The sequence below is a fragment of the Apus apus genome, chromosome 20 (assembly GCF_020740795.1).
Source record: "Apus apus isolate bApuApu2 chromosome 20, bApuApu2.pri.cur, whole genome shotgun sequence".
Classification (NCBI taxonomy): Eukaryota; Metazoa; Chordata; class Aves; order Apodiformes; family Apodidae; genus Apus; species Apus apus.
The window spans coordinates 3896889-3916246 of record NC_067301.1 but is presented as its reverse complement, the minus strand read 5'-3'; the positions used below and the strand labels follow the sequence as shown (position 1 = coordinate 3916246).

The following is a 19358-nucleotide window of genomic DNA, read 5'->3' as shown; positions in this document are numbered from 1 at the left end:
GGCTTGTTCAGTGATGAAAGAGGTCTGAAGTTACATCCTCCTGTATAGAGATCCCAGTAGATCTCTCACAGCTTAAAACTAGACTCAGGTCTTTCCTGTCCTGAGGTCTGTGGCAACTGAGGGTGTCTCCACTAAAGACAAAAACCTCACTAGAGGAGACGGTTGAGTCACTGAGGAAGTGATTTATTATTATTTTTTCATACTATTTAGGAAACCATTCTGTTCACTTAGCAAAAGGATGTTTTCAGAAGTCAACACCCCTGCACATGCATCCAAAGCAGGTTCTCATCACACAATCATGACAGGTTCTTTAAATCAGGTTTAGGATTCCTAACCTGAAGGCTTGTCAGATTCTTCAATGCATCCAGCACCTACCTATATGCCAAAAAGCCTTCTGCAGCCTCCCTCAGTAGCTAGTTTCAGTTGGACCAGGCAAGCGTGAAATAAACATTGCCACCTGCAAAAAAATGCCTTCTGCAATTCATCTCCAAAAGCATCTGGCTTCTACCATTTTCTAGGAGGCATTTCCCCTAGCCCCTACTCTCAAATAAGATCTTGGACCCATAACCATCAGATGTGCCTCTTCACAAATAGTTCTTTGAACATGCTAAATGATGGAAACAACTTATTTCATTTCCTGATCGCTAGCCAAGCCAGCCAGGGCCTAAGTTTAGGAATTCTTAATTCCCCAAAGTCACCTGCTACATGAGCAATGCTGGGTCTTTTCCAACAGTTGCCCTCCCTATGACGACAGGCATGCTTCAGCATCCCCCTTGGAAGCAATCCTTCCAAAGCACATAGCTTAGCCACATCACCTTTTAGGAAGTCTTACACCTTCCAGGAACAAGGGTTATCTTTTAAAGTGGAAAAGATGAAAGCCAGAAGCTGGATGTTCACACAAACCTCATGCTCTGTACAAGTCTTTGAAGGCAGGAAGACTAGGGAGGGCAGGGTGGACTGGGAAAAACACAACAGTCTGGCTAGAGGATACAGATTGCTTCACTACCACAATAAAGTGTCTGAAGATGTGTTCTCCTCAGCTCTTTCCCCCTGCTGCGTTCCACCTTGAGCTAAGTGCTTGGCACTCTTGTGACAGCATTAGCCACACACTGCAGCTTATCAGCAGCTGCAAGGCAAACAATCTGCAGGAACACCGTGCACCAGCTTCAATGTCTGCCACACTCTTCCCCATGTAACAGCCTCTCCCTGAGAAGCTCAGCTTCATCTCTATCTCCTACCCAAAAGGAACAGCCACTGATGTTTCCCAGGCAAGGAGAGGCTGCACATTAGCTTAGAGCAAGCAGGGTTCAGGAGCTTCCAACCCTCAGTTTTGTTTCAAAGGAATACAGAATTACCTTCAAGATAAAAACAACAGTTTTATTATCAAAGTTAACTAGGTACTTTACTTTGAAATACTATTTCTTCCCTTGCATCAAAGGGCTGTTAATTTTAGTCTTGTAGCAAAAAAAGTAGAAGAAATGAAAGCAGCATCTGCTTGGAAGAGATGAATGCAAGATAAAAGGTGTCTGTGACAGAAAGCTGGCAGCAGCCTTATGTTTTCTATTCAGGTTTGACCTGGGACAACAAAGACCCTTAAAACATAACAAAAGCTGTGGAAAAACCCTTCCCAAATGCAACAACATAGCCGGAAGATGCAATTTCTGTTCTCCAATTGCTGTGACAGCCAGCTGAGGTGGAGTCCAGACAAATCCAAACTTGCTATCCCAGTGTAATCAGGCACCTTGGCTTGCTCAAGTCCATCACATCTCCCTTCCAGCTTCTAATCACTTCTTCCCCCCAAGCCTCCAGAGATTAAGTAGTATCCTAGGGATCTGCCTTAGCAGAAAGGAAGCAGTCACCTCCAGAATGTTTGGGCATAAATGGCTTGCAACCCAGCCAGTAAAGGAAAAAGCATTGGCATTTCTTGAATGTCTCGTGCAGGCTCTGCTTTGCAGAGTCAAGATCACCATGAGTGTGTTATTTAACCCACATCTTTAGACACACTTGAAACTATCAAGCACAAAGAAGCCAACACCACACACTCTGCCTGACCCAATCTATCACCAGCCTCTAGAAAGACGCTTCCACCTCTCATTTGAGGCAGCTGCCAGCAGCTATGCAACTCAAACACTGGTTATATGAGAAAAAACCCAAAGACAGAGCCAGATAAACACACCACAGACTAGTGCTGAGGCATTTGTCAACAATCAGCAAACCACTCCATCAGGATGCCTAGCAAGGTCAGCCCTCCACATCCAGGAATACCCACAAGCAACAAACCCATCTCACAGCAGCTCTCAAAGTGCTGAACTCAGGATATATTCCTGGCAGACAGATTACACAAGAGACAACTCACACTGCCAACTTTACTGGAACATACACAGCAACTCCCCAAAGCAGAGCATTCTGGGATGATGCCTCACTAGATTTCCAGCTTGTCATTAGCCAAAAAAGTTTAATGACATGGTTGGACACTGTGTTTAAATATAATTGACCTGGGACATACCATAATTAGGAAGAGAGACACCGTACATCTCAATGAAGACTACAGCTGGGCACAGCCTGAGCATGATGCAATGTTTTGCTTTCACCATTACCTGAAAGGGTCCTTGGAAATTGCTCTGGTTGAGGTAGGCAGGGTGACCAAAATCTTCAACTGGTTCTTACATCACCCCACCTCAAGTAACAAAGCACAATTTTAGAAAACCATTCTAGTCCTACTGCTTGAAATGTTACCTCTATACAAGTGCAACTAGACAAATCAGATTTGAAAGTGCAGACACCAAAATACAATGGATTAAAGCACATTATACAAACTGTGTCTGCAGGAATACACATGCTGCCTTCAGAGGACATCTGCACTGTAAGGTGGCCAGATATTCAAGAGCAACTTTTTCCTGGAAATAACAGTGGTGGTAACTGAGAACAAATGTTTTTGCCAAAAAGCATGACCAAAACATTCACCTACAGCACTGCTCACAGTTCCTTCACTACTGTTTAGTGTCCAGAGGAGCTGGTTCAAGTGGCAAGGAGTGGAATTTGTCCTTTAGTCTTACTGGGACACATTCAGAAATACATTCCTAAGCAACACTTTAGGAATCTTCAAGTATCACTTGATTTACAGAGATTAAGTGACTTCCTCATCACCTCCTGTATGCCAACACTGAGCTGGACCTCAACCACTCAATTTGAGCAAAGCAGAAAATCTGTATGATTAGGTCCAACACTGCTAATTCACATAATGGTAGCACCTCCCCATTGGAAGAAAGTGAGTATGAAATAACAGGTCAGTACTTTAGCACATAAAACTACAACAAGTAGTTAGGAGACCATCATGCTTTGAACCATGCAGAGGGAATATTTTGCTGAAGAGGCAGATTTGTACAGGCTTTTTCATTATAAACAGCTTTAAGTGTCACCTTTTCTGAAAGCACAAACATTTTTTATCTGGGCCACTTCATCATAATCATCCAGATGCACAAGATTAAGTCTTGTATGGATCAGTTCATCATCACACCCAGATACAAGACTGTTTCTCCCAAATCATCCACTTCCAAAAAGCCTCCCACCTCAGCATCAACAGTTACATCAACAGGCAGAATGCTGGAACATGGAAAGACTGCAATTAAAAATATCCATGACAACTTCAACATCAGCTTAAGGATACTGGAAGGAAAGTTTGTGTAAAGGAAATCTAATCTCCTCCATTAGGTATCAAGCATCTACCCTGTTTTCAAGGCAGAGCACCATACCAGAGATCTGCTGAAGTTTCTGTAGGGACAATTTTGGCTTTCCAGGCAGTTTAGTCTGACAGCAGTCCAACATGATAACTTTTGGAAAGATTGAAAAAGCCCCTGAACATTCTTTGTCTGAAAAAATCCTGTACACCGGTAAGCTTAATTTCAGTTATCCAAGTCATACCAAAAAGCCTTGCTGCTCTTGTAATCTAGGTGCAAACAGTAAGTTTCCAAAGGTATTCTGCCCTCTCAAAAGTGAAGTAACTGAACGTGGTTTGCAGCTCTAGACAAGACTTCCCTCTGCTCCCCAGAGCTATGTAGCAGACTGGCCTTGCATGCACAGAGGGTACACAGCCACATGTGACAATGATGTTTAGTGCAAGAGCCCAGTAAGTCTTGCAAAACTGACTGATGCAAATATCTTTATTAGCTACCAGCTAAGACAGCCTGCTGCAAAGACAGTAGCTACTAGTATTTGATGTTCATAAGGAAGGTTCCACAAGATCCCAAGCAGCTTTGGAAAGAATTTTCCTTAACACTAGGAAGAAGCACAACCCCTGCAGGGCAGGAAAGAGACAGCCACTGCTCAGTGTCTGAGGTCTATTCGGGCATGAGAGGGGATGCCGAGATGGTTTTTAATCCATCCTGTTTCCACTTTCCAAATGCCCTGACACCACCACAGAAGCCTGAGTAAGCAGAGTTTGAAGAACATGCACATTCACCAAGTCTTCCTTCCCCCCCTTGGGCTTCAGATTAAACTGTGGGTTTCCTTTCTAAAACAGAAAAATTCCAGTACCTGTAATTAAGCCCACAGCTTTCTGCTGTGACTGTTCCAGACATGGCCATCTGAGTTCTGTTACAGTTACCAATTCAAAAACCTCTCCAATGTAAGAGACAAGAAACAGCACAATAGTCAGTGATAGAACAAGTTCATGAGATGTAAGCAAGCCTGAGTGGTCTTATCTAGGCATTAAACAGCTGCCAGTACTGTTACAGTTCAAAGGCAAGACAAAAGCTGTACAGTCAACCTATCCTCCCAACATACCACAATCATCATAGGTCCTCATAAGTCAACATGCCTTCTAAATAAGTGTTTAATATAAACATTTGTACAGTCACTTAATTCCTAGTGAACCAAGCTATTTGATGTGAGCCACAGAAAGCTCCCATGACATCAATGGAAAGTTTTCAATTAGGAAACCAAGTTTGAAACACATTAATAGAATTTAAGACAGAGAGAAGAAGAAACCTTGTAGGAACAGTCAAAAGATCTGTTCTTAAGATGCACTAAATACACTTAGGAGCAAGCAGAGAAGAAGCTGCCTTATGTTTTCAGACTCTAGTGAGGAAGAATTTTAGAGATAAAAGCACAGTTATGATAGCTGCTCCCTTTAATATCTAAGCTTCTGTCTTTTCTATACCTAGTCAGACTCAACCAAATATATTCAGCTGTTTTTCATCTCCTACTGAAGTCCTTACTTCTCCTTTTGAGAGGGCTGGCTGGCTCTGCCAAGATTTTTGTGTACAGGTATACATTTTAAAGTAATGAGAAGGCCACTACCACCCACCATTCACTGCACCACAACCTCCCAAACATGGCATAGGTGTAAACTGTCTAGAATATCTAATGTCTGGCACATCAAACAAAGCCACCACATTCAACAGGGTGTTCCTCCCTTAAAAGCCTCCCAGAAAAGAAAAAAACTTACCTTAGAGTTTTATTTCTACAGTCAATTCACTACACTACTATTTCTAATACTCAGTGAAAGCATGAACTGAAGTCACCCATCCCCTACATATAATCCCAAAGCTTTGGTAATACCTTACAAGGACTTGAAAAAGCTGGCCATAGAGATATTCACCCTGGAAAAATGCATCTAGGAGCATTTAATTGGGCTGCCCAGATTTTCTATCAGACTTGCAGGCAAAAAGGGTTACATTCAGCAACCTGCAAAGCCACCTCTGTCCCTGCTGCCAGCCTGCCACCTGCTGGGCCATCTGCTTTGTCCACTCAGGCCTGAGGACAGGACCTCCACTTGATACCTACTCAGCACCACAGCCCTGGGTCAGACAATTTCCATGACAACCTTGTTTTGTGGATGTCTTAGACATGCTTAAACAAGATTTAAGAGTATACTGAACACTGCACTAGCACAAAAGCCATCTCAACACTAAAATCACTGATGAGTCTTCTGCTGTAGTGTTCTGCATGTTGAAAGAGAGATTCCCATTCTCCTATCTCAAATACAAGGGGATTTGTCATCAGTCTTAATATTTAGTCTAAAACACTGCTCCCAGTGCCCACTAAGGTCTTACCTGTATCAAGAAACCTCTTCCTGCTTAAAGCTTGAAGAGCCATTCAATTCTTGTTTCTTACCAGAAACAGCAACACCAGTAACAGCCATCCTTTGTTTTCACAGAAGTGTTGCTACACCTATCCCATAATACACGGGCCAGCTTAGGGTAAACCATGTATCTTACCTTGCTCTTGTATGTTCCTAAATGCATACCAAAAGCCATGCCACCCACCTGGCCCAACCCTGCTTCTGCCTACTGAGCTCAGGCAGGGTAACTACACATGTCCCATCAGCAACATGCAAAAAGGGAATTCTGTTTGCCCCCACTGTTAATGTGTTGCCACATGGTTGTGCCCACAGCAGCAAGCTGAGCTGTTCTACCTTGGGGATCTGGCTGGGAACACTAGGAAGCACTTACAACCACAACCTTACAACAAGGCACAGAGACTGAAGACAGCACATGAGTCACAGCCAAATCCATTCTTGGAGAAAAGATGTACAGCAGAAAGTCCTTATAGGAAAATGCCACTAAGTATGCATGCAAGTACACCAGCAGAAAAGATTATCTTTTGAAACCAGTAAGCTCAGTAAAGCAGCAGATTCACTGGAGTTCCTTGTAGGCAAACATCTCATATCTGCCATCCTGGAGTGACACAGCACACTTGGCAAGCCTCCCCCAGCAGAACAGTGCACTGCTCTGCAGCGAGCAGGAGGGGGTTGCACAATCGCAGCCTGTCTGCAGATGTGGATTACTGCTCCTTCCAGGCTCTCTAGTCAGGTGTCCCCTCCCACTTAAAGTGTTGACACACAAAGCTGTGCCTCTTGCAAATCCAGTTCCATGTCCACACACCAGGCTTTATCTGATTACTCAGATAAAGCCTTGGGTTTTAATATTATTCTTGCCAAAAGTAGAGAATTGGGCCTGTGTGGGCACATATCAAAGTCAATTCACTAAGGCAAGGTTTCAAGAACAAAATCACAGTATCCAAATTCCAGGATGAACCTCAGCCAATGAAATGGACCCATATTATTAAACATAAGATACACACCTTGCCTCTTCCTCTTCTCCCCATCCCAACACACAGCAAGTCAAACACACAGCTTGGAAAATCAATAGCATTCTACCATGCCAGTCTGCCTTCACTTCCTGGATTTTCACCATTACCCCAGCTCACAGCCACTTCACTGCAGATTAGCTGTCCCATTTTAACTTCTACACAGCAGCTGTACATTGGCAAGACAGTGTGCCACATACCTCACCTTGCAGCAATATCCTGCTGGAATCAGTGCAATGTGTGCAGCCCTTCTGCCCTTTTCCTCTTAGGCTGCAAACCAAGCTATGCTAGCAAGATCTAAGAGATGAATGTGCCTGAATTAATACCAGAGTCAAGCCTGAGGTTGAAGCCACTTGGAACTGCCTGTCTGATCCTTACTGCAAGGACCCACAGCATTCCAAAAAAGCTGAGAAGATAACAGGGAAGCAGTGCCCTCAGTCACAAAAAAACCCCAAACATGCTCATTAGATTGACTCACTCCCACCTCCAGCTCCATGTTGTTCCAGCTGGAAGAGCACAACATGCTGTATGGAAAACCCCAGCACATTAGCAGTGAAACTGTGTGGGACATCAGGCAAGGAAGCCAAGTATTCCAGCCAGTTGTGCAGAACCATGACAACACACTGGAGGGCAAGGACACAGCGCAGCCTGCAGCAGCTTATGCCTATCACGTAACCTCAGAACAAAAAGTCTAAGCAACTACATTTCCAGCCCAAAGGAGCCAAGCCAGGTACTTTCTGGATCACAAAGGCCACAGACATCTTTTCAACAGAAATGTCAACAAGTTCCTTCTGCAGCTGTTCAACAGTTCATAGGACTAGGACACAAATGCTAATTATCCCATATAAGTTTACTCCTTACCAGCTGGTCCACAGAGTTTTAGGTATTTCTTCACATAAGCTTCTCTTGAAACTTCAAGTCTCAGATGTAATAGTGCACTGGGATTAGTATGGAACAAAGCAATCCTTTCCTCATTGTCCAAGTTCAGTAATATGACCAGTTTAGCCTTTAAATAGCATGGGAAGACTGTCTATCAGAGAGACAGACCCCATGCAGGACTGCTGACATCTGTGATACTGCACTTTGGCAAACTTTGGGACTTCCTTCAAACTTCCAAACACTGTAGGTGGAAACCAGGCACTTTTCACATCTGTAGTGTTTAACTTCCAAAAGGCTGCTCAAATCAGAAGTTATCCACAGTGAGGCTCTCAAAAGTTTAAACTAAGAATTTCTCAACATCTGAGACCAATGTAGCCTTCTCATGTAGAGAACAGCTTGGCCTTACCCCTTGCTTGCTTTTCTTGGCTGTTTACCATCTGTGGCTCACGTTCTTTAGAACTAAGTTGTTTCTGCAGTTTTTGTGCAACCAAGTGCCTTTGTACATTTATGGTGTCAAGGCCCCATCTGGGATCTCCTCAGGACAGATTCCTGACTTGATAACATACCAGCTATCCAAAGAAAGCAGTTTGAAACTAACATCTACACAGCTGCTCCAGCTTACAGGCTTCATCAAATTCCCCTTCCAGGCTGTAAGAAAAAGCCCATGTTTGGTAACTCCATTCAGATGTTACCACCTTCTGCCTCAAAGCTCTCAAGTCAAAAGCTGTTGCTCTCACTTTGAAATCAGGTGGTGGGTCTTTTTTTTAAGCAAAAAGCTTTCTCCTCCCACTGGGAGTTTTACAAGTAAAAAGCCTTACTATTGTACAGTAGCAGCCCTGCTTTAGCTAGAACTCTGTCTTCCTATGTTCTAGCAGAGGAAAAACTATCAAAGCCATTAGACAGTGAAATGTTTGTGTCCAAGACTCTCTAGAGTTAAGGAAAAAAGCAAGGGCTGCTTCCATATTAATATCAGAAGATGTTCATCCAAATATCTTTGAAGCTGAAGTTCAATGCTGCTTAAGCACAACACAAACACAAGGGAGGATGGCAAGGCCTCTACCACATGAAGGAAACACTAGAAAGTCAACGGCAAGCTAAGCCCCCTCTCCCAGCTCTGACAATTTCACACTGTGGACAGAAGAGACATTTCCCACCTTTCCCACCCCACTGCCAGAAATCCCTGCAGAAGTCTTTTCTATTCCAACCACTTTTATAACCCAAAGAGTAGAGCCCATTAAATAAGAACTGGTATTAGTATCCATCCCTGCCAAAGGTGTTCAGATAAGAAAAGAGATTCTCCCCCTTTTTAAAAATCCTAAAGCAAAATGTTGAGTGATTGAAGCAAGGCCACACATCAAGTCAGATGAATGGAAAAAGACCAGCCCACAGCTGTCCCTGGCTTGCAGCCCTACACTCATCCCTCTAAACCACACTCCCTGGGGCACACACAATCCTGTCAGACTGCCACAAGCACCAGCTGACCTGGAAACCTCTGGACCTCAAGTCCAATCCCAAGCATGACAACATGTGACAAAGAACTGACCCCAGAAAGCCACTAGACAGCACCAAGCACCCATCTCACTAGCCAGCACATGCATCTGCTCATCCAAATGGTCCAGGCCCAGAACTCAAACATGCTAAGAAATGGTTCTTCCTTCTGTACTCCGCCCAAAGAAGGGCCTCTGCAAAGGCAACCTGCAGTACCCAGGCAGTCCATTGGGCTGGAAGAGTTTAAATTTTACTCAATTTCAGTTCAACAGTAGGACATACTTCATGCTTCAGCTGACTGCTCTGTCAGTACCCTTACTCACTGCCTTTACATGCTGGGGGTGGACCTCAATATAGCATCCAGCTCACATCAAACCTACTTTACTAGGGTAGGTCTGCTGTATTTCCTTCCCTTAAACACTGCAGAGTTGAAGCAGCTTGGGCCAACCCACAGCTACAGAAAAAAGCAGCTCCTATACCAAATTAACACCCAGAATGAAGATTTACATCAGATTTGTTGTATAGAACCACTCCTTAGTCACACAGTTTCCAGATGGGCAACACTGGAGCATCAGTAACTCTTGAGCATCTTCAGGATGAGCCAATTTACTCTAGCCCAGGAGCTTCAAAAGCACTAAGTACCTCTGAGGGCAGAGCAGCAGAGTTGAGAGGAATCTATGAACAACTCTTTCCCTACTTCTTTTAAAAAGCTGACACTGCTTTAGTAGTCCCCAGGGAAACACATTTAATGGTGGCACTTTTCCCCCACTGTGTGCTTGGAAACTAGTATTTTTAAGCTAGGTTTTATCTAAGTCACACTCAGTAGAGTGTGTTTGGCCACCTCCTGTAGCACATATTCCATCTTTGCTAAGAACAACTGCAATCATCCCCCCACCCCCAAGCGATCATTTATGGAAACAGAGGCAGCTGTAGCAGTTACTCACATGGAGTAACTCAAGGGAAGATTGATTTCTTTTGTTGCTCAGAGCAGGGTAGTAACTGGAAGTGAGTCAACACCTTAACATCAACCCATTTTGCAATGACCACAAGCAAAGCAGTCCAGTGACTGCAGTTTGGTAACCCTGGTTCTCAGACACTTACTCATTTTTGTTCTGCAGGCATCACACAGCTTTTTCTGGAAGCCACTGGTGTCTAACTTGTACCAGCAACTTGCTAAGTCACATCACACACCTGCAAACGTAAAGGAGCAGGGCAGCAGTTTCACAGCCAGCCACATACACCAGCCTTGGGAAGAGTCAAGGTGAGAGAAGCCCATAACCAGACAGAGCTTGTTAGTGTGATCCAGGCAGGTCTAGCAAGCCCTTTCTGCACTGCTATGATGTTACATCACTCTGCTAGTTAATACATGTCCAAGCCTCCTTCCGCAGGACATGAAGATAAGCACAGCCTGACTGAGGTCATCTCATTGATCCTTCTGCCAACTCCAGTTAATCCTCACTCCCCTTGTCAACACAAGCCCTCAGTGACTCCAGGCTCAGTCAGCACATGTATCCTACAGCCTAAAACCATAATCACAACTTGCACTGTCCTACCAGAGCCAGCCTGTTAGGTTCCAATTCTAGGGTATTCAGTGGTAATAGCCTCAAAATGTGACTGAGACACAAACCTCAGACAGGCACAGAGCATACTCCCTTCCACGTCTTCCAGTCTTCAAGAGCTACATGGTGACTTGGAAGGTTGCCTGTCAGCACCGTCTGCACTCATTCACAAAGCCTGGCATACAGTGTCCTGACTGGCTCACTAGCTACAGACTTTCAATTCCAGTAACTTTGTGAATTCTTAATTAGCCCTCCCAAGACAGACAAGACAAGCAGCCCTTGCAGACTGCTTTCACTTTTTCTGTGGAAAGGAAATGTAGGCACCCAGGGGAAAGAAAAAAAAGAGACACATGAGAGCAACAAACAAAAGCATATTTTCCACATCCAGGATCTAGCAGCAGCAAACTGTCCGCACACAAATACAGCACATATCAGCTAGCCAGTTCCTGGAACACAAATCCACATCTCAGGAGTATCTAACAGAAGTTTACAAACAAGCTGCAACCACATTACAGTGCACTTCAGTAACCTCTACAGCAGAGGAGAGAGGCTGCAAAAGTCTGCTGCTGATGCACGGCAATAATGCGACGCCCCCAGAGGAATACACTGCTGAAGTACACCCCTGGTCTTCAGGGGAGGAGAGGAATAAATTGCTGCTTTATGCATCCATCATCACAGCCACCAGAGCCAGGACAGGGCCAGCGGCCAGGCATGCTGACAGCAGAGGGAGGAGACAGGAGCAGCAGCCACTGGTTGGTCAAAGAAGATGCTCCTCCACCAGGCAGTTCAGTGCTTCCCGGCATCCCCATTCACTTGGTAAACAGCAGCATGGCTCCATCACATTCCCAGTAGTGCCCCTATCAACTCACAAGAAATATCCTTCTTCCTAGGCTGGTATAGCTACTTTGACCCCATCCATCCTATAATGAGATCTCACTGCCAGCCACTGGAAATACCACATAGTTTGGTCTTGGTAACTTAAGAGTCAACTTGCACCCAGCAAGACTAAGCTCTGTAACACCATGCCTTGCAGTGCAGAACCTGGTGGAGAAATCAAGACATTAAAGGGGTGGGGGAAGCAAAGAGTGCTTCTAGGACAAAGAGTTCATTAATTAATTCTGCATCACTATCAGGCTGAAAAAAAGGGAAAAAAAAGCCCATCTTTCTCCCAGGTAGCAACTCCCATTTTTACAATCATTTGGTAAACTTCCTTATCTTGAGCAGTGGCCCAGACAATTCACAGGTTTCTAATCAGGCACGGCCACCCCCAGACAGCAGCCACAGCCACTGCCCCACTGCTCCAGGCAATAAGGAGAACAAATGCACGAAGTTACAGCATGATTCATCTCATCACATAACAGACTTGTTACTTCAGATACAGGATTCTCTATAAGCTCTACTTGCACAGCTTTATGTAGCAAAAAAGCACATATATCATTAGGTGTGCTCCAGAGACCACCATTGTAACCACAGCCACTAAACAAACAACCCGACTTCCTTAATGAGCCGAAGATCTCTGAGCTGACATTATCAGTGTTTGCTTTTCAAATCCACACACAGCCAGGCCAGCTGGCCTCTGGCAGCCGCCCATCTCACGGCATCCCCACCGCGGCTCCGCTCGCAGCTCCCCCGGCCCCCGCCGCCTCCTCCAGCAGCCGGTGCCCCCGCTGCCCTGCGGGCCCGGCCACCCCTGCCCCCCGGGGACCGTGCCCCCCAAGCGGCCCCACTGCGACCACGGACAGTGCCCGAGCCAGGCGGGTTTGCCAAGTGCCTTCGAGCTGTTGGGAAAGCTCGGCCTCACCCCGTGAAGCGTTTGTTGGTTTTCTTTTTTTTTTTCTTTCCCCCCACCCCCCAGTTGGCACCGAACCCAGCAGCCCGGCCGGGCGCAGGGGAGCGGAGCGGGGCGGAGAGACCCGCTCGGCGGAGAAGCCTCCGCTAAGAGAGGGAAGGAGGAGGCCGCGGCCAACCCCGAGCCCCAGCCAGTCACCGCCACCCCGGAGCACCCACCTCACACCGTCCCCACCGGCTACCACCGTTCCCAGGCTGCCGGCCGGACCATGGCAGCGGCCCCGCCGGAGGCTGCTCCTGGGGCCGCGGCGGAGCGCAGAGAGGAAACCTCCCGCCTCTCCTCCGCCGCGGCGGGGAGGCTGGAACCGCAGCACCCCGGCTCCTCCCGGCACCAGGCGCGGCAAACAGAGCCCGGCCCCTCGCATGGCCCAAATAGCGCCCGGCCGCCGCACCGCTCCGCCCCCCGGGGCCGCGCCGGGCCGGGCCGAACCCGCTCCCCGCCCCGGGTCCGGCCGCGGGGTGGAGCGAGCGGCGGCCCCGCCCCGGCCCGCCGAGCCGCGGGCAGGTCCGCGTGTCCCGCGGGTGGAGAGGAGCCTCGGGCAGCGAGCAGTGCTTCTGGGTGAAATCGGGTTTGTTTGTAATGCTTCGCTGCCCTGCTTGCCCTAAGAGTGGCTAAAAATAGCAGCGAGCCTCAGGCTTAACGCTGGTTTATGTCTTTGTGGACCATCTAGTCGCTTTTTAAGGAGCTGCATCCTCAGTGGCCTTACACACTGTTGCAGTATCTGCCTTGCAGGCACTCCACGGTACCTGTGATCTCTTTTTAAAAAATTGATTTAAACACCAAAATAAGTCGGGGAAATACAACCCTGTTGATTTCAGCCTGTTTTTTTCCCCCGCCCCCCCAAAAAAAACAGCTTTCAAATTTGACCCAGCAATGTCTCTTGGATGTGATTGATTTTTCAGTATTCCCACACAAAAAAATAGAGTCTGTTTGCAGGAATACTGCTTGGAGCTATAAACCAGTGGATTGTCATAAATTAAGCAAGCCATATTGCATGGGATACCTCCGAGGACCACCTAAGAGCTGCAGGAAGTGGTAGGAATGATTCAGGAGGTGGCAGCCTGCCAGCTGAGTCAGTGTGGAACGAGCTCCCCCGCATGCTGCCCAAGTTATTGTTTTTTTGGGGTTGGACATTAACATTGGACTTTTACCCATTCTCATCACTAATGGTCTTGGGGCGCATGTGAAAAAAAAAAAAATAAACAAAGCAGGGTTAATTTGTGTGTCCTTATTTTTATGTCTAGAGGACTTTGCCTTCATTTCCAGCTCAGGGCCTTAATTCAAGCAAGGCTGACTAAATGTGGAAGTGCATTTCTCCTTACCTACCTTTTAAGAAGACACTCAACTATTTTCCTCCAGGCTTTGTTCCTCTTAGGGAGTGGGGAGTAAAGCAGGGAGGAAGGCAATTCCTGGGTGTATATGTATGCTGGATCTCTGAGGAGGCTGGTGGAAGAAGCTGTACTCAGCTGAGAGATAAACAGGCTTCTTGTCATGTTTCACAGGGCTGTGCATTAATGTACAACTTAGTTACAGCAGTGCTTACAAGGAAGAAAATCCTGTAGCTGCACATAGGATGAAATTAAATTGCAGGTCCCCAGTGAGGTGGGAGAATCATGAGGCAGGGCCCAGTGCTAAACACACTGAACTGCCAGGAGGAGCCAGAAGAAATGAGTGTAATGGGAAGGCCAAGGTGTGGTAGCCAACCTGCTGAATACTCCCCACTCCTCACTCCTTTCAGGCCATGCAGTCAAAAAAATCCCAAAACAGAACTTTAGCCAACGCAGGGAAATAAATTCTGTTGAACTCCATCTCTGTGGGATAATGCATGCATGTGACGTTGCTCATATGGGCATTCGTATCTTTGCAGGACTGAGGCACTAATTTGTTAAGCATATTTTGAAGTCTTTGAGGAACAAGGACTCTGTGACACAGCCTTTGTGGTTCATTAAAAAAACCCACATTCACATTAGATTACATTTATTACTTTATCTGACCAGAAACACCAGGTAGTTTGTAGATACAGCACAAATATGTTCTTTCACACCCTGCAAGACAGAAATAGCAGTTTTATGTTAAAGAGATATATATTTGGGTAGCTTTTTCAAAACTACTTTGCTTTGACCTAGTCCTGCTTCCATTTAAGTCAATTTCCCAGTTTCAGCAAAAGCTCTTCAGCAGTAGTCCCCTGAGCATGTTGTGAAAGTCTCCCCCTTTGAGCTGTTCCTGCAGCTTCCTGTTCAGCTCTTGGACAGTTAGCCAAGCCTTGGGGCCCAGACTCACCCAGAGACCCTGTAAGTATTGCTCTGCAATATTGCTGCAGAAGAAGAGTAGAGAGCTCTCCCAGTTGATCTCCCCTCTTCAGAAGATCCACTCCTGTCTCTTCTGCCACTGTTGAAGGTGCCAAAAACTGCTTAGGATCAGAGCTATCTGGACCAGGTTCTCCATGATAATCTGGTGGGAGTGGGGCAAAGACCGGCATGGTTTCATAATCTAGAAGGGCAGAGCAGAGGCAGCTCTTCATTAGGTGGAAGACAGTAGCTCTTGATGCCTAGACATGTAGATGGGGAGTTTTCCTCTTACCCTGAGAGCTTTTCCTGCCCATCTGCTGTGACACAGGATTCTCCCTGTTCTTCACAGGGAAGTTCTTCACAGGGAGAGGGAGAAAAGGGGTGGATGGGAAGCAGCAGGGAAGTTAGAGGAAACCAGACGTGACAAGTGCTGGAGCAGAACTTTTCAGCTTTGTGGTGGCTTCACTCCAGATGAGATCACAGCTCCTAAGGAATCTTGTCTCCTTTTATTTCCTTAATATTTGACTTTCTTGCTTCCTTAAGAAACAGGAATTGTTAATCTTCAATCATTTGCTTTGAATACTGTCTACATCTCAAACAACAGTGCAAACAGTGGAAGAGGGAGGTGGCTGAAAAAAATGCCAGTGTTTATGGCCCTCTAAGCCTGTTTGGAAAACTAAATGGGGTTGGAGCCTGCATTAGAAGAGACTTTTCCAGCTCTCATCTTTGTGAATTTATGCTAAGATTATTAAAAGGGAGGTGGGAGAGGGGTGACTTGGCATCCCTCCGTTTTTGTGCTCAGCATTCAATACTGTAGATTATTTGTGGGGTCTGGAAGTGGAGGAGCATCCACCTTCTGAAAAATCGGTGCCTTTGGAATGTCTGAAGTTAAGCATCCAAATCCTTCTTAAGAGCATGGACTCTCAGGCTGGTACAGACTTTGTAGATGTGTGTTGTGCCTGGCTGATACTGACCTTGCAGTGGTGAACTGTATAAAAATGGTGAACTGTATAAAAAAAGGGGATCCTATGGCTTTGCATTTGGGGGTGTTTAAAGACAGACAGGCAGCAAACGTGCAGCTCTTTGAGCCCTGGGGAGAGGGAGAGAGAGAGAGAGAGAGTGAACACTCTGCCCGGAAACATGTACGTGCTGCATGCAGGCTCTGCCTGTGGGAATTAAGGGAGACAATGCAACAGATATTGAACAATGAGTGTCTGTAATGTACAGCAACAAAGCCAAAGTAACCCAGTGTGCTGCAGAACAGAGACAGAGACTGTTAGAACAGCAGCCTCATGAGGTAGAAATCCTGCCAAGCCTGCTTAGAGGACAATCAACAAGGCGTCCTCAGCTGGAAGATGGCTCAATGTGATGGAAAAGGGAGTAAAAGAGAGTAGGATGGAGGAGGGGGGAAAGACAAGCATCCCCAAGGGCCCCTTGCAGGAAAAAAAACATAGTCATCTTCCTTTCAGTGAATCTCTTTTTGTGAATTCAGATCTCAGCACAGCCAACACAACACTTTGCACACCGAAATACAAATGAGGGTGGTGACTGAAGTGAACCCCTTTATCAGAAACAAAGCAGAACCAGGGATCTTGTTTTAAGTTCACTTGCAAAGCAGGGGCTTGCTGTGAGGTCTCCTGTCACTGTTCCTTTGCCTTTCTGCTGCAGCAGAGGTAACTCTGGAGCACTTGGATGTAGAAGATTCTCTACAAACTTCTGATTCTATTTGAAACAACCGTTTCAACACCAGCTGCTTGCCCAGTTACCTCTGAGGTTAACTACAGACATGACTGACTGCCTCTTGATGACAGCATATGCCAGGAACACCCCCTTAAAATTGTGGTAACTGTACTGGCTGCAGTAAAAGGAGCACATCATTACACTCTTTTGCTTATTGCACTGCATGTCACAAGCCTGTATACAAGGAGTTAAGCACATGGGTGCAGTCTGGGCATGAGAAGCCCCTGGGAGTGGGGAAGCAGAAAAAATGAGATCCTTGCTTTTTGATGGGGGACCATAAATGGAAAATGGCAGCAACCAGGATAATACAGGAATAGCAGCTGTGGATTAGCTCCCGGGAGACCAGGCTGAGCAGAGAGCTCACTGTGCCACAGGAGATCAGTGCTCATCTCTGCTCTGCGTGTGGTTCGAGCAACAGCAGCAAATGAGCTGGTGTCAGAGGCCCAGCCTTGTTGGTCTGTGTCTCTAGGAAAAGCTCCCTTGGAAGGGCAGGACTGGGAAAATTGTTCCAGCCAGCTCCTGCAGAGTGAGGAAGCAGCACCCTCTGCTGCTGGCACGCCTGGCTCCAAGGCACCGCTTCAGTTACAGGCATGTACTTCTAGAAAGCAGCTGAGTTGAAAAGCAGCTACAGCAATGTCCCTCTGCAAGGCAAAATACGACGGCATGTGGGTGGTTTGTTTGTCAGACAGTTTGGTCCTGTCAAAATACTGCTGTTGGGAAAGGAGATGCCAGACAACATCTGCTTGCTGCAGATAATAGCAGTAAGAACAGGCCCCAGTTCTGTGCTGAAAAGGTTTTGACTGCTGCTGTTCCCAGCAAGCACTTTGGCTGTTACTATTTGATGAACATGACACACAACAGGGATGCTGTAGGATAATGCTCTCCATTCCTCCAGCAGCCTTCCTCCAGCCACTTCCAAACATTTCATATCTCCATGAGACAACTAACTTACTATTGCTGCATAGCAAGAGAAAAGGGGAACTCAGGCAAGCAACGTGCCTCACCCCCACTGTGTCAGTGGCAGGGTCCTGCTCCTTCAGCTCTCTCCTGCTAACTACGTGTTGTCAGCTAGTGATTCTCATGGGGCTGGAAACACAAATAAGGGGTCCCAGCTCCTGTCCCTAAGCATTCCTACCATGGGGTGCACAGCCGTGATGCTGTATCCCTACCAAACTGTCTCCCTAGAAAGCTGTAGCATGATGCAGGATCCATGCAGTCAGATGAATCCTAGTCATCCATGTTTCTTCCCTCCCTTTTGCTGAGGGCTGTTTGCTTTTCCCAAATTAAGCTTTTAACATCAGTCAGGTCTATCCCACAAGCACACTCCCAAATGGGATATGCACACCTCAGACATACACAGAGTACTTGGTCTCTTCCTCCTTCCTCTCCCTGAATGCAGGCTGCCCTCTTGCCTGGCATCTGGCCCCAGGTTTCTCTTCTTCACGGGGGAAATAAGCTCAACTTGGTACCAGCTGCAGCTCCAGGCCCTGCAGCTCACCCAGAGACATATATTTGAGCTCCCATTCTGCTCCCCCCATCTCACGACCTTCCTCTCTTCCTCTCTGAGCAGCAGGGGTGAGCCTGCCCAGATCTTCAAACACACAGAGTACTGTGCCAGCCCATCAAATGTGTTCATATAAGAAAAGCAAAGCATGAACAAAATGCCTGAATCCTGACAAAAACAGGCTGGGATCTACAGAAAAGAACCTGCTTAATAGTTTTTGTCTGTGCACAGGTCTCATTACAGCAACAGCATCACTGCTCAGAGCCGAACATCAGTCACACAAGACTCAGATTGTTTTGTGGATAAGGAGATGCCTACAAAAAAGGAGCCCTGTGTAAGGAAAAAATGAGGCGATGTCTGGTCAGAGCGCCACCAGGACATAGTTTCTGCGGGAAATTCCTCTCCGTAGAGCAGGCTGTCAAAGGAGAGCCAACATGTCCCGCCGCAGGGAGCAGCTCGAGGGCACAGGCCTGGCAGCGTCTGCAGTGGTGCTTGCAGAACCTGGTGCTGCATTGCTACAGGACACCACGCCAGCTCTCTGCAGGGGGAGCAGCTGGAATGAACTGGATCGATTCACCATCTCCCACAGACATTTCACAAGGCAGCTTGCTTCAGGACGGCTCTGGCTCCTGAAATGTACTGGTTTCTGCGCTTTTCTCTCTATCTCCTGTCTTGCCACTTTTTAGGCAACAGCCACATTTTTAGTCATCTGTTTGGGAACAAGAAGGCAATAAACAAAATCCCTACAAAGGCAGGCAATTAATCCAGAGGCTCAAATCCTACTAAGGATTCCCCTGAGCTGAGGCCAAAGGAAAAGTCAAGCAAAGCACCAAAAAAATCTGTTTTGAAAAGCATTAAGACACTGAAAATTGTGCTGCTTTTACCACCACTGCCTCTGCTCCTTGTGTTTGGAGAGGATCCACTTACCCTGTTAACTGCTTGGAGTATCTCTTCAGTGATGT

The 19358-nt window shown here is 46.5% G+C and overlaps 2 protein-coding genes across 2 annotated transcripts in view; one reads left to right on the top strand and one right to left on the bottom strand.

The window, feature by feature from the left end:
• Positions 1–13186, bottom strand: part of SPSB1 (splA/ryanodine receptor domain and SOCS box containing 1) — a 32318-nt gene extending 19132 nt beyond the window's left edge. Inside the window, exon 1 of the mRNA XM_051637486.1 lies at positions 13023–13186. The gene's annotated coding sequence lies outside the window, so the exon portion shown is untranslated. The remainder of the gene's footprint in view (positions 1–13022) is intronic.
• LOC127393040 (translation initiation factor IF-2-like) lies at positions 3824–13426 on the top strand. The gene is made up of 3 exons (XM_051637675.1): positions 3824–3890; positions 12576–12819; positions 12871–13426. Exons 1-3 carry the CDS (start codon positions 3824–3826, stop codon positions 13424–13426), a joined length of 867 nt encoding a protein of 288 aa, XP_051493635.1.
• The last annotated feature ends 5932 nt before the right edge of the window (positions 13427–19358 follow it).